Below are 16,025 nucleotides of genomic sequence, written 5' to 3' on the forward strand. Positions count from 1 at the left end.
CATCACAGCCAGGTGAATCACTTTTTAGGCAGAATATTTTTGATTTGTTTGTTTGTTTTTTGACTATCTTATGGTTATTGGACAGTTATGCCTTGTATTATAGATAAATTCCCCTTTTTTTTTTAACTTTTTTTTCCATTGCTTTGCACTTCCTTTTAGCTCTTCATCTGTACCACACCAGTTTTGAATTCCTATGATCATTCTTGATCCATCCAAAAACCTGTACTCAATATTTATTACCGCTGAATAATATACAGATTTCACTGCTTTTTTTGTGTGCAAAACTCCAGTTTTTGGCCCTATTTATCCCACACATTTAATAAGTGCTGAGCTGGGAAGGCAGCATTTCAGCATCAAACAATCCTTTATTGATATTAAAAAGAAGGAAAGAAAGGAATTTGCTATAAGGTGTTTTATACACTGAAACCATGGATTTCAATAAACACAGAAGCTGCTGCATACATAAAAGATGTGTTGGCAAGAATCTATTTTAAAACAATGAATCAGGAATATTTTAGTGAAGATTCTCAGTCATCCAGGTTATGATCAATCCAAAAAAGGTTAAACATATAAAACAACTGGGCTTCTATTCTAAAGCTGAAGACGTTTCGCTTCCCATCCAGGAAGCTTTCTCAGTTCAAAATGTCTGGAGTAGTGTGAAGTTCCAACATTATAGACCTGCTGACGAGATCTCGTTAGGGCTTAGATTTGCTGATCGGCCCTCATAATGGAGAGTCATTAGGCTCACAGGAGGAATGCTGTGGTCACATGCATGGAGATGTGAATTGGGGAGAAACTTGGCAGGAATCAAACCTATTGTTGTGTTGTAAGTTCAAAGTTGTTGTTTTTCTCGCTTTATGTCGTTTTTTTATGTGGCTTTTCTCGATTCTTATGTAGGCCTCGCCAGCAGCTCTGTAAAGCTAAATACATTTTAAATTGAGAAAGCCTCCTGAATGGGAAGCAAAATGTCTTCAGCTTCAGAATAGAAGTCCAGTTGTTTGATTTTTTAACCTTTTTTTGGATTGATCATGGCCTAGATGACTGAGAATCTTCACCAACAACAGGTTGGAAGTGTCAGAATTCATTTGAACAAAACCTTAATCTAAAACACTACATGATTCTTAAAGGGATAGCTCTGTTAGTGTCCTAATACATGACTGTCTGGGGTTTTTCCTTTAGTATAAAGCCATATTAGTTGATCCCAGGGGTTTCAGGGAATCGCTTGTCTGAAGGATGCCAAGACAAAGAGGACTTCTGCCAACTCCAGTCTCAAAAAGGTCACAGCAGTTTATGTGAATGCTGTTTTATGAACCATTAATCATCATGTTTGTATTGGCCGGTTAATTTATCAGTAGGAAATAATTATTAATGCAGGAGACGGAGATTGGAGGTCTTCCGCCATCGCTGACATTCTGGTGTGAAGCTTGAACTGAGTAGGCCTACAGGCCATGTAAAGCAGCAGACTGAGATCAGAGTTGCTTTAGACAGTACAAGTCCCCTTTGTTGTTGGTCATTTTCAGACTACCTGTTAGCTTCATCCTCTAACACATCTGGTTTTATTCCAAATGAAGGAACAAAGGGTGTTATTCACTTCAGGCAAGATGTCACTCGCTTATGATGAAAAAAAGAGACAAATTAAAACATCCTTGATGAGCTAAACCACAATTTTCAGTTGGCCCCTAAGATCCCTGTTGTCTGAACAATCCAATTGTAGTACCGGGAAACTCTGGTGTACACGCCGAATCGTCCCTTCTGGGCACAGCCCTCCCCCCAGCTTACAATGCCAGTGAGGAACCAAGTGCCCTTGTAGTTGGTGGCATGCGGCCCACCGCTGTCCCCCTGGCACGCATCAGTCAATCCGTCTGCAAGGCCGGCACAGAACATAAAACGGGTGATGTGTTCCTGGCTGTTCTGTTTGCATAGCGTACGGTCCGCGAGAGGGACCGTTATCTTCTGAAGCTTGTCGGCTTCGAGGCCCATACCCCTTATCCGTCCCCAGCCGCTCACCAAGGAGCCTCTGGACTCTCTCAGGAGGTTCTGTACGAAGCTCTTCGGGCCCACGCAGATGGGACGTCTCTCATTGGACAGTTCCACAGGTGTGGCAAGCTTCAGCAGGGCAATGTCGTGATTAAACTGGGACTTCTTAAATTCATAAAGGGGGTGCATGTGCTCCTCTGCCACTTCATGGTCGCTCTCCGTAGCCTCGACCACATTCACGTCGTGTTCACCTGGAAATGTTAATGGACTATGATGTACCTTAATAAATCAGGAGAGCTCAACATCTACAAGTAAAGTTTATAGCGTTTACTTATATTGATTAGGATCCAGACATGGGCTACTGCAGGTTCTTTACAGAAAATTCAGTTTTTACAGTATGCAGTTGGAGAGAGCTTCTGTTTTTCTTACCAACTCTGACGGAAATATTCTGTCCTGCCCCTTTGGCCAGCACCAGACAGTGGGCTGCAGTGATCACCCAATATTCATTAAGCAGAGAGCCGCCACAGACAGGCTGCACTTTGTTATGCCTTTGTACAAAAGCCATCAGGGCCACCTGGAAACACCAATAAAGACACTTTTACTTTACCTATTAGTCCATTAAATCAAAACACATAAACCTCCTTCTGGTCTTACGCATCTTGTTTTATTTTTCTGCTGTGGTTTTAATTCCATACTAAAACAGAACAACTTATTAGTCAAAAGTAACCATTTTCATTTTGCATTCAACATCGCTGTACCTGCCAAGGTATCTCTCCAGGTGTTGCTTCATTCCCTCCTACAATCCTCTGGTCTGAGTTCTGCTCAGCTGTGACGTTGGGCAGCATGGGGAAACCCCATGAAGGCTTTCGTGGGGGAACTATGCTGCGACCATGCGTTGCGCTGATGTTACCAGTCTCCACTTCGTCAAGGGAACTCGAACCCAACCGTACTGATCTCACATTTAACACAGAATCTGATGAGCTGTTGAACGCGTCTGTTTTGTTGGTTGGAGGGTCGAGGTAGTTCTCAGATTCTTCATAGTAATCATAGTCGTAATCATGTCGACTGATGGTGGAATTGTGTGGCATTGTAATGGAGCTTTGTGTGTTTGATGATCGTGTCTGCCTGATAGATCGGGCGACAGAGCCAGAGGACAGGCTCACAATGCCACAACTGAACAGCCCTGAGGAAAAAATATGGAAAAGAGGCAGATGATAGAGTTTTGTCACTCAAACATTGTCTGTAAACTTAACAGCATCTGTTTAACTCAGCCTTCCAGTGTGTTTACTTGTAATCTTCTCGTTGCAAAATTCTGAATTAACAAGCTTCAGGTTCGGTCAGTGCATGTTTACCTGGTGGGTTAAGAATTGGTTTTAGCAGATAGATCATATTCCTACTCTGCTGTTTGGATTAGGGTAGTGAAATCTGCTTTCCATGTTTCCATTTCAGCAGTGTAATTATGTGATAATCATTGTTTGTTTGCTTTCTGGCTCTAAGCAGCTTCAAGCTGTCAGCCTCAGTCATTTGTAATGCTGTTTATTTGACAGCTGTCAACTGAAATGTCAGTTTGTTATGACCTAATGGATGGATGAGAGATCTAACATGACGGTGCCAGATTTCTGTCTTTTTGCTTTATAATAACCAGATATCAGCGATTCTAAATGAGAAGCTCAAACATTTTCAGTTTGACTAAAGCAATACTACCATATAGAATAAAACACTACATTTATAAAATGTTTCAGTCTAATTTTCAGAATAACACTCCACTAAGACAGCCTTTTATTTTTTTAATGATCTGTTTTTAATGTTGATTTTGGTGGTTTTAGGTCTTATAGCCGCTACTGACGCCAAAAATCATGGCATCCTCTATTCTAAACTTTAACATTGGATTGGTAGCATACAAGCTCTTAGTTTATTAAGTTTATTAATAAAATTACAAAGTCGTAACAGTTCTTTCACCATTCTTACTTATTTATTAACTCTTGCTTATCCAAATCTATTTTCACCTTTTAATGAGATTATTTTTTTGTTGCAAATGGTTTTATTACAACTTGGTCACATTTAACATGGTGGAAATCAAAGTAGAAACTAAAGGGTTTTAGGAATGGAGACACCGTGAAACAACAGTAAGGGTTTTCACTTGAAGCACAGAATACAAATCAATAACTCAATAGTTTTTTGTTTTTTTTACATACACTGAAAATGTCTTTGTTAACTTTTTCTGTGTATAAATTCTAAAGGTAAATATTACGTAACCAGCATTGAACATCTGGAGAACGTCTGTGTTGTAGATTCTAGGTGCCTGATTCTCTACGGAGTAGATACCAAACACCGCAGGCAAGATGCAAACAACTTTGCTCTTTGTTGTGTTTGCTTGTATATAGGCTGCTTTTTATTTTACTCTACCTGTTGGCTCGCAGCTTTTTTGATCTGTTCCAAGTTTGTAACCAGCTGCACACTGACACACAGGCTGCTGTCCTTGCATTGTGCAGAAATGTGAACACCCGCCGTTGTTGATCGAACACTGTCTGGTCATCTCTGTACAAAATAAAAGTAGATATTAAACCGTAAACTAACGCACCGGCGATCTTGTGCTTGTTTGATTTCTTTTTTTTTGTTAACACTTACCAGTTTCGCAGTTTTTCCCACCAAAGTTTGGTTTGCACCAACAGATATAAGAGTTTACTCCATCCTGACAAGCTCCTCCATTTTGGCAGGGCTTTGGCTCACACTGGTCACCGTCTGTGCGCAAAGCATAAAACAAACACATCTAAGGGTCAGAGCAGATTTAACTTCTCAGTGTGGGACGCTGACAAATATTTGACTTACCAGTGTAGGAAGACCAGAACTCCATCTGGAAGTAAAACATGGAAACTACGGTCAAGTTTTCTGTTTTTTTTTGGTTTTTTTTACATTAATAAAAGCAGAAGCTTTGGTCATTTTGGTGTTTGTGTCCAACCTACGGTTTTTTCATCATCCTCGAACCACTCCCTGGCCTCCTCCATGGTGCATTGCTCCTCTCTACATTCTCGCTCCAGGTTAGCCTTTTGAATGATTTCCTCTAGACGGCCACTGTTGAATCTCCGTTGGCGTTTGAGCACCACATGTGCCGTCTGCTGAGAGACAAACACTGTTTCTGAAGAGAAAAGAATCAGAGATCATTACAATCTGGTTAAATATTGTTATCAAACTCTTAGAATTTACCTTGTTGTTGGATTTTCTACCATAAATTAACATATTCTGTTTCATTTAGTGGTGGCATATTGAAGTGATGGTAACAAACGGCGATGTATGGCAGCCTCGCCTCTGTCAGGCGTTTAGTTACATTTTGAGCAACTAGATACTCGGCTTCCTTTGGACGATCTGTTGTATTTTTTTTGTTTTATTTCATCCACATCTACCTATTTTAAAATTACTTAAATTGTTACGCTTTCAGAGATGACAACAATGTTGTTTACAGCTAAAATGGAATCTCTGCTTAGTAAAAACAGAAATTCTTCAGCAGAATATCACTTCAGGACCTAAGTGCTTTAGAAATAGTCAGACTGGTTAACTGTCTTGTCCTGTTGTCTAATAATGTTTGGATCAGATATCTGTCTGACCTTTCTTCCATAAGCTATACCTATAATGCTGCGGTTTTACCTGTGTTGTCTTCTGTAATCGCAACACTCAGTCCATGTGTCCCCAGTTGAAAACAAACAATAAAAACCAGCAGACCAACTCTGGCCATTTTAATGTTTTCAGCGATCAGGCTCATTATGACACAAGAGCCCAAGCTGTGCCGCTTAGGCTAACTCGCCACTCCAAAGTACAGGAACACACTGTTTGCTCACCTGTGTCGTCACAATCTGTAAGTGTTTGTACATTCCTATTTGTTTAGATGTGGGAAAGAAAGCAGGAAAAAATAAAATATCGTACCTAATTCTCCCAGAATTAAAGATGTGGCACGTTTGATAAGAAAAAAGAGATTTACAGAGGGACTATTTGCAAAGTTGCTGATTTTTAAACCCATCATGTTAGATTCAAGTTGAACATTGTCTAATATTGACAGTTCATGACACAGTCGAAAAGGTTTTGAGCGTGTGTGTGTGTGTGTTTGTTCTCGTATTACCAGCTATTACTAATGCTGTTTATAAAGTTAAGCCTTTTGCAATGACTACCTTTAGCAGCCGTTTCGGTACGTGCGGTAAACATCCACACAGAGGCCTCGACACAAACGGCTTTGAACCTTTAATAGACGTTTAATGGGACAAATTTCATTGCATTGTAGATCCAGACAAGAAATTGTAGTTGCTCTTACATGGATTACTCACTCTCCTTTGTAAGCATATGGAAACAGATCAAAATCAAATATGCCCGGTGGAAGAGCACCTTCCTATTGGCTACACAGTAAATCATAAGGTAATTTGTCTTTCTTCTTGAAAGATTCTGTTTATGCCATAAAAGTGGACAAGAAACAATCAAATAAACAGTTAAGAACTACAGAGAATATCTTTAAATTTATCAAAAACGTTGCATTTCTTGTTAAACACTTCTTGCAATTGGAATATAAAGCAATTACAATCCAAAGATTAGGAAAGAGGACACAACACAGGTCACACCGCTGGGACAGGGAGCTCCAGTAAAGCCAGCAGCCACACTATTGATGTGACGGTGGCTCTCTGTTCTGTGGCTCACAATATTCCAAAATTAAGAAAAAGTGCTATTTTACAACAATTTTTCTATGATTTTTCTGTCAGTACAAAATGTCTGCTGATATCCATTAGACACCTTACTAGGTACGTTTCTCCAAACCATCCAGCAGCATGTTTACACACAATAATTAAATATCTTAGTCTTTGGGTCAAATGAACTTCAGATTGTATGTCAGTGTTGTATCTTCCCTTTCATCTGCCCCTTGCAAATCGTGAATGTTTTGTAGAGACAAACACAAAGCTGTTGTCAGAAAACAAGTTGGAGAAAGACTTTACAGTTTGGATCGGGAGACGGACGTTTCCATCAGAAAAACTATTTGACATTTTACACCAAATTTTTCCAAAATGTATTTTTGTCTCACAGAAACCCTGGCTGCAGCAAGAGGATTATGTCAATATGAAGCAGTCAGCTCATTCATATTATTTAGATATTCTTTCAGTCAGATTTATTAATCGACCCGGGGCCACTTAATAGCTACAATTCGTTTGGATGTTTCCCTGTCCGCTCTGACTATTTTTTAATAACCTTTGAGTTTAATTTAACTGAGGACTTCACCACTGAAGGGAAACATTACTATAGTAGATTTTTATCAGACAACACTGAAACTTTTAAGAACCTTGCATTTTTAATTTCCTCAAACTCTCAGAAAAACACAGCAGAGGGCAACGATTTAATTTCCACCATTTCTCAAATTGACTTTGTCGTTCATTGTGTTATTTCCTCTCTGCATTTTGCATTAGACAACATAGCCCCCTTGAAAAAGAAGGGAAATATTTGTCAAAGGCTCCAAAGTATTCCCAAAAAACAGCTCAGTGCTACACCAAAAAAAAAAAAAGAAAGAGAAGTTAAAAAAGGTCAATATTTAAAGAAAAGATGGAGAAATTTGATAAACTTTTGGGCAACTTTTTATTTAAAGTTGCTTAAAAAATAATGACATGGCTCTTTTAAACTACTGCTGTATGAAGACATAAAGGAAACAGCATCTTTGCTCTGTCCTCCACATGCCTGCTCATTGTTTCAACAAGAATCAGAGACACTGTCTACAAATAAACAATATATTTGCAATCTTTTTTTTTTTTTCTTTTTTTTTTTTTTCTTTTTTTCTTCCCAGTGTCCTGTCTAGCAATATGGCAATAGGAATTGATATCTCAATGCCAGATAGAGCTCGACAGATTTTGCTTTTACAAGTGGAGCAAACAGCTTTCGCCATAGTGCTCTATATATTTGCAATCTAAGTTCTTGTTATGTCAGTTACATCAGTTTCTCCCTCGGTTTTACGCTGATTTACAGAAATATACAAACCTATTTAGAGACAAACACATGTCCACTGTTAAACTGAACACTGTAATAACTGGCCTTACAAAGCACATCCATCCACAATCAGAATCACTAATAATGCATCGTTCCATCCCAATTCAAGCAGCCAAATGTTGCTGTAAATCTGAGCAGGCAAATCAGCTTAGAGCCTTTTAAATACACCAGGAAAGACACCAGTGGTACCAAACTCCCCCGCTGTGGCTGCTGTTCACTCGGGGAGATTGAAGAGCAGCTGATCTCCAGGCTCAGAGATGACGACTGAGAGTTTGAGTTACACAGGGTGCGGCTGTAGACAAATCACTGACTGTCAGGAGCTGGCAGCTCCTCAGCCACGACAGCCTTCTTCTGATTTATGCAATCATAGGGGAGGAGGAAGGATTTTTTTATTACAACTCATGCCAGTTTATGGCTTCATTAATCATGGAAGCTGGAAACTTTTAGTGAAGATCAGGCACACTCCTTTTGGTGGCAATTATTTCTTGATGAGTCAACAATGATTACAAGAACAGATTATCTGATGATGTCCACAATATCTCAGCTGACGTCAAATCAGATGTAAACATACCAACAGAGTCGGAGAGAAAAGTGGATTAAAGCCTGAAAAATCACACTGCTGGCTAAGCTGGCATCAGTGTTCCTAATCCCTACCAGACTGTACACAATTTCATGAGCACTGGATCATCCAAATGCTTTCCCTCTTTATTTGTTGCATAAAATTTGACCCATAAGAACAGAGTCATGTATTACACGACATGATTCAACTCATAAAAGCTATATAAACTCAAGATGAATGCACCCAGAGGAACAATCTTTGCCCAAGAAAAGGAAATCAGCTTAATGTTTGTACTTTGGTTGCATTCCATTTTAATTAAATGGCTACTATAATTGATGCAGAAAAAGTAATTATTACATACTTATAGTTCCTTTTCTACAGGCCATATGCAATATATTCACTTCTGCTTTATTAGTTTTTGTGTGAGTTTGCAGAAAGGTTCTAAGAAATACCACATCAATATAACTTTCTCATAGCATGTAAAGATTTTTTAGCATATACTGTAACCACAATGCGAAACCAGATTTAAATATTGGGCTGATTTGTTAATCCTCCTATGGTCATACAACTTGTTTTAGAGTGGTATTGATCAGATCAGATTATTAGATACACTTTACAAGTACCGGGTTGGACTCTCCTCCGAGCAGTGTATATTCTTCTTGGCATAGATTCAAGAAGACTTCAGAAACAATTCACAGAGACTATGGTCCTTATTCACACGATAGCATCGTCGGTTGCTGCATATTTGTTGGCTCTACATCCATGATGCAAATCCTCACCTTCAACACAACCTATCGGTGCTCTTTTGGGTTGAGACCTGATGACTGTTAATTTTAATGGAGTACAGTGAATTTATTCTATGTTCAGGACACCAGTTTGAGGAGTGGTGCATTATCCTTCTGAAATAGTCATCATAAGATGGGTACATTGTGCTCATAAAGGGGTAGACATTTTAAGCAACAAAACTAACGTAGGCTGTGTTCATTATTTGCAATAATAAAATGGTACCAAGGGGCCAAAAGGGTGCCAAGTAAATATCCTACACCACAACCCCCGGGCTAATATGCTGATATATGGTTGGATGGATCCACACTTTTAATGTTCTTTATACCAAATTCTGAGCCTGCCATCTCACAGCTAAACTCAAAATTCATCACACCAGGCAACATCTTTCCAAACTCACCAAAAGAACTGGATTTTGTGATTCTGTGCAAATTGTAGCCTCTGTTTCCTGTTCTCCGTGGGAGCAGTGACACCATGCGTGGTCTTCTGTAGCCCATCTGCTTCAAGGCTCTACATTGTGTTAATTTAGAGATGCTAAAACTGTCAAAAACGTTTTTTGACCCAGTCTGCCCATTCTCTTCTGACTCGAACGAGGTATTTTCATCCATACAACTGATTTTTTTTTTACTGTATATTTTCTATTTTTCAAAACCTTTTTGTAAACCTGAGAGATGGTGGTGCGCAAAAGCCCCCAGCAGATCAGACCAGCTTGTCCACATTCATCCCATGTTAAAATTCACCTAAATCCTTTCCTTCTGATGTTTGGTAGGAACCTCGACACATTTAGATGCCTAAATGCATTGAGCTGGTGACATCTGGTTGGTTGATTCACTACCTAAGAAAGTGACAGGTGAGTTTATCTATCTCAATGATGCAGTGAGACACTTTAGTCTACAGTAGCTGTGAGGCTCAGCATCAAACCCAACCCGTTGTTCCTATATGAACCTCTAATCAGTCAACTCCTAGGTTATTCATTCATACACTATCATCCATTTTTTAACCATAAGACTCATCCAATCAATGTTTCATTCAATCTTTTGTCAAATACTCTCAGTGGTGCACAGATGAACTCAGACCAGGCAAAGGAACAATGCAGAGTGGCTTGTTTAAGGCGGACTCTGTCCCACTCTACTCATGAGTAGAAACAATGAGTGCATCCTGTGATACAACAGAAGATAGATTCGCCAGGAAAAATCCACATCTTCGGACCAAAAAATCACTGTGGCAGGAATCATGGCAAGACCTTCAAAGATTCAACTAAATGCGGTAGCTGTTGGTGAGAAATTCTGATGTTCAAGATATTTTTTTCCAAGAGTGGTTTCTGATGGATGGAATAGGAACAGATTTATGCGGCACTTTTTGTTGTGATCATGAAGCAGGTCCTGGATTAATAATCCACAGAAGGAGACTCTTACAGAGGACCAGCTGCTCCGTTGGCACACATGTAGTTACCATGAGTCAAACTGCAGTGATGGCTTGATGCATCAGTCTTGTTTTTTTCCACCGAGAGGATCTCATCTCAACAGAGTGTGGGGACCGCACCAACAAAGTGGGGAAAAGAAAAACATAATTAATTGAGATAAATATTAATACATGTTTTTTTTTAATAGTCATGTCACAATTTTTAAAAATACTCCAGGGTAGTTAAAGTGAAACTGTCCAGGGGTTACCTCGCCTCTCACCCAATGACCGCCGAAGAATGAACAGCGCAGGGATGGTTGTATTAAACTGTCAATTGTTGCAATCTGGATTTTCTGTTTCCTTTGCATCACTATTTGCTTGAAACAATGCTGCTGCACACAATGCAGCAGCCATGTAGGGAGATGGGAAGGTGACAATAAGCTGCAAGGTGATGCTCTAAATTACTGTCAATTTGAGCATCTAACAATGTTTTTCACCTTCTGGGTATATAAACTAATTTAGTTTCAAATGAAAACTCATGTTCATACTTACATTTCTGTTGCTGTTGTTAGTCAGACCCCATTCTTGGTGTATGCAACTAACATTAAATTTATTGCTGACCCACATTCTCTCGTTTGGACCACAAATTCTAACAAATTAACTATGAACATTATGGCTTTGCTGGATGGATTTGATGTTACTGAAAAATAGGCAGAAAAATCCACTTGATATTTTTGATCTTTTTTAAAAAATTACATTTATTTTTGAAAGTATCTAAAAGGGAAGAGTTATTTTTACAGTAACACTGGTTTTTAAACAATTGGTTAATTTAAAAGTGCACACATAGATAGCGGTTAACAAGCATGACAGATATACAACCCTCTAAAAATGGAGATTCAGCACACACTTGTGTTTTCTTGTTTTGCCTCGTTAAAGAGTTGAGAATTTTCCAGCACACATTGATTTTAATGATCGATGAACTAATTCATTTGCACTGTTCTTTATGTGCTGAGTTCGCCAGAAGATCTGCATTAATTGGACAGCTTAATAGATACGGTGACCTTCCTTTTTCTCTTGGGCACTCTGGGAGTTGTATTTGTGAATATGTTAGAACTGTCACCAACAATTTTAATAAAGGGGCTGAGGAACATTTCTGTCTATCAAGTTTTTAAATATTGTGTTTATTTATGTTAGTGAGATTACACTGATAAAACTGTTTTATACCAATGAAACTTTTTGGACCGCTGCCTTTATTTGAGCAGCTTTTAATAAAGATTTCTTAATTTAAACCATGTATGAGTAACTGCTAAAAGATGCTGAATTAAACTAGTCAAATTCCAATCAAGCCATCTAAACGGGTCAAATTATACTTTAGAACATTTTTCTCATCTTTTTCTCATTTTTCTTTTCCCCTCAAACATTAAAAAGAAAGTGAAGAAGAATCAGTTTGTGGTTAAGGCATAAAAATGTTAATGTAACAGTAATAAGATATTTTTAAATAATTTATTTCCCTGACTAAAACAGTTAAGATGTGCTAATCATTAACAATAGATGTTTCACCACAAAGACGCTCAACTTGCTCACAAGTTTGACTTTAGCATTAGCTCTGTTGCTAAAGCGGGTAAATGTGCAGAAACCTACATACTTTCTCCAACAGAGAAACTTTCTCAAACACAAGTCTTATGACTGTTCTTAACTTTTGCTAAATTGACGTGTGGATTAACAATAAAATGTGTCATGCTATCCATGTCAGCCTCAATGCTTTCTGCTTTGCTGCAAACGCAAAGAGTACCTGTGAAAAATTATTGAGTGAACCAACAACTTGAGTAAAATTCTAATAAAACATTCTACAGGGATATCAACATTTAAGAAGTGAAGGTTGTTAGAATTTGACCATAATTGACAATATATTTACTAAATAAAATGCATGGGTAAATTTAAAGGATTCCATTGACTAACATTTAATGTCTCCAGCTAAATTTTTTTTATAGTGCAGATCCATGAAGATTAATAATTTTGCAGAAAGATATTGGATTAGATGAGTTTTAGTGAGGTATACATTTATTCTATCTCTATAGTTATGCTGCTATAGGCTAAGGCTGTTAGAGGACATCAGGGTCTATTTTTGTCACTCTGCTGAGTTCTCCTACTGTTCTCCAATTTGCATTGTTTGTTGTTTTTTCAGCTGTTAACCTTTTGTTCTCAGTAATTTATTTTCCTTTATAGTAGGAACACCTAATCTGGCTTTTTGTTAGCTGTGACATCATCCAGGGGTGACAGATCATCCACTATTACCATGTAACATAGAAAGGATTCCTGGATCAATGTGTGCTTCTGTGCTTTTTTGTCTCTTTTTGTGTCTCTGCTCTGTCTTCTCTAACCCACAGTCGGTCGAGGCAGATGAGCGTGCACACTGAGTCTGCTTCTGCTGGAGGTTTTTCCTTCCCGTTAAAGGGGAGTTTTCCTCTCCACTGTCGCTTCATGCTTGCTCAGTATGAGGGATTGCTGCAAAGCCATGGACAATGCAGACGACTCTCCCTGTGGCTCTATGCTCTTTCAGGAGGAGTGAATGCTGCTTGTCAAGACTTGATGCAATCTACTGGATTTCCTTAGATGGGAAACTTCTTGACCAATCTGTATAATTTCAATGAATTTGACTTTGTAAAGTGCTGTGAAATGACATGTGTCATGAATTGGCGCTATATAAATAAAATTGAATTCAATTAATAAGATCCACTTTTGCATAAGCTGTTAGCAAAGACAGTGCCTCACCTGCAATTATGGCATACATAATTTGCATATAGCCCCACCTTCTTTGTGCCATCTTTCTTTGTCTCCCACTGCATGCGTGCGTTCAGATCCAGCGCGTGCAGATTTAGAGCGGGCGCTCGTGCCTGTTGACGTGGCTGCAGCCACATGGTGACATCCAGAGAGCAGTCTGTCTGAGGGGACAGAGGCAGAGAGGGGACAGAAGGAACTAAGGGAGGACGGGGAGGAGCTGGACATTTTTAGCGGAGGGTTACAAAACTGAAGAACATGAAGGAGTAAAACCGCCTCCCTGCACCTTTCATCCGAAGTTTTATTCAGCGAGCAGCCGGAAAAGTGGAGCTCCATGAGCGGAAAAACAAAAGGCAAGGAGGATAATGGCAGCAAAGGTGAGTTGTAAACTTGAAATGGCCTACGAACGTGCGGTATTAGAAAAAGAAGATGCCAGATGATGCTTTTGCAGAATGCTGAGATCAGCACATATGGCTCTCTTATTTTCATTATTTTTTACTGTATGGGACAAGTATTAGAGCCTCTAAAACGGACCAAAACCAGCTTCTGAAACTTTTAGTAATTAATGATGCAGATATTAATCAGTGATTTCTTCCCTATATGGTATATTCTGTAGGTATGCTGAATTAATTTACTGCATCAAATACAACAATGAGGCGCAAAATACTCGACTTTTATCATATAACCCCTGGCAGAATGTCTATTATAGTTTATTGCTGTTTAGCTGAATTCAGATGGCATAATAGCGAACACAGTCACTCAGCAGAAACACCAACGCGGGATCCACCCGTGGTGGAAACTGGGAAGCTATCCTCGCCATGGAAACAAAGGGGAGTTTCCAGCAACCAGAGCACGCCGTCATTCATGCAGTTTATTCATACCACCAGTTCACAACGAAATGTAGCTCAGTGCGTCTCATAAAAAAAATAAACGAATAATGATCTGAGAAGTCTGATTTGTATGTGTTCTTTCATGAGGCGCAATTGATGCAGTAACAGTTACTGCGATATCTGTCATTTAAAAAGCCATTGTAAAAAAAAGCATAGCCTAATGATGACAACTAGAATCACTGCTCCCACTAAGCTTTAATTTGATCTTTTTGCCCACTTTTTGTTTTCTTTGTGTAAAAGCAGAATATTTGTCTTTTAATTCATAAAGTGGGTCATGGCCTTTTTCTGTGATAAATGTCACAAGGAAAATAATAATAAGGTATTTGTCATTGAAACGCACATTCCAGTGACATTTGTCCAGTGATTTTAAACGTTTAGGGAGCACTGTGCGGCGGCCGAGCATTGTGGGGCTGAGGGTCTTACTCAGGGACCTATAGAGTCTGTGATTTGAACTGGGGAACTTGCAGCATGGCAAGGATGCAAGCATCCTGCTCTCTAACCACAAGGTCACCACTCCCAAAATATGACTTGCTGTTTCGATAAAAACGTATGTTCTTATTTATGTGCATACCTGAATAATAACAATAATTAAAACGCATTTAGAATCTTCTATAGGCTGCTACAAGTATCAAAGTATCAAATTGTAAGTCAGTGTAAGTCAGACTTACAATTAATTTGAATAAGTGGTTATATACATAAGTATGCGTGTGTTCATATGTTTAGCTCAAAGTTAATTTGTTCATTAATTCACTAGCAAATTAAAAAGAAAAAGTGAAGGTACTGCAGGGAGGCGGAAGAAAAGCTTGTTTTTTCTTTGTCCAGAAAACACGCAGGCCTTCTAAATGTGACAACAGCACCCCCTGCTGTTTGTTCTGTTCCTGCAGTCAATAGTATGTTGAATATTATCAATATACTCCTAAAAAAGTACAAAACTTAATGTAACTTAAGTGTCAGTGCTCTTTAATATTAATGGCTTGATATTGTTTTGCCATACGAGGTTCATAGCTAATTAAAAGTCGACTGCAGGTATGAGTCGGGTTAAAAGCCATTTATATTGCTAATAATATAATCAAAAAAGTGTGGCAATGTTGAAACATTCTAGTCGTTAGAAACCATTGCTATATGTTATAAAGGAACTCATATATATGTCATAAGTTTCAAAATGGATTCTGGATAATCTTTCGAATGACAACTTTATAAAATTCTCTTCTTCTTCAAAGGATGGCGCAACAGAAAACATTTGAGAACCACTGCTGTACGCCAACAAGATCAACACAAAGTTGTTCATAATTGTGAGGCGGAATGAAAATAAAACTATGCTTTCAAACATTTTGCACGAATAGGAATAAAAATGTTGTGGCCTGCATTTGCGTCCAACAACCTCTGTAGAGCTCCAAAGAGCCAAAGCTCAGCTGAGAAACGGTTGACAAGAAATCTTTGGCTATAGACGTCACAAATCTGGAAACATGTTGAAAAAGCTTTCTGGTTAGATGAGACCAAAGATGAGGCTTTTGTCCTTGATGCAAAATAGATGCTCGATTTATTTCAAATCGCCCTAACTCATAGGGAATGATATGTGTTGAGCGTACTCTGTCTGCAGCTGTCTGACCAGGAGGTGTAAGGTCGCTGAA

General features: G+C 38.8%; 2 protein-coding genes across 2 annotated transcripts in view; one reads left to right on the plus strand and one right to left on the minus strand.

The window, feature by feature from the left end:
- Positions 1–397: 397 nt before the first annotated feature.
- f9b (coagulation factor IXb) lies at positions 398–5,772 on the minus strand. Its single transcript, XM_012850621.3, has 8 exons — positions 5,620–5,772; positions 4,941–5,113; positions 4,807–4,831; positions 4,606–4,719; positions 4,384–4,515; positions 2,736–3,160; positions 2,407–2,551; positions 398–2,228 (listed from the first exon to the last, which is right to left on the minus strand). Exons 1-8 carry the CDS (start codon positions 5,732–5,734, stop codon positions 1,669–1,671), a joined length of 1,689 nt encoding a protein of 562 aa, XP_012706075.2. The 5' UTR covers positions 5,735–5,772; the 3' UTR covers positions 398–1,668.
- Positions 5,773–13,579: 7,807 nt separating this feature from the next.
- Positions 13,580–16,025, plus strand: part of fgf13b (fibroblast growth factor 13b) — a 33,378-nt gene continuing 30,932 nt past the window's right edge. The window contains exon 1 of the mRNA XM_012850620.3: positions 13,580–13,881. Within this exon, the coding sequence (XP_012706074.1) occupies positions 13,839–13,881 (43 nt within the window). The 5' untranslated portion in view covers positions 13,580–13,838. The remainder of the gene's footprint in view (positions 13,882–16,025) is intronic.

Source organism: Fundulus heteroclitus, chromosome 11 (assembly GCF_011125445.2).
Source record: "Fundulus heteroclitus isolate FHET01 chromosome 11, MU-UCD_Fhet_4.1, whole genome shotgun sequence".
NCBI lineage: Eukaryota > Metazoa > Chordata > Actinopteri > Cyprinodontiformes > Fundulidae > Fundulus > Fundulus heteroclitus.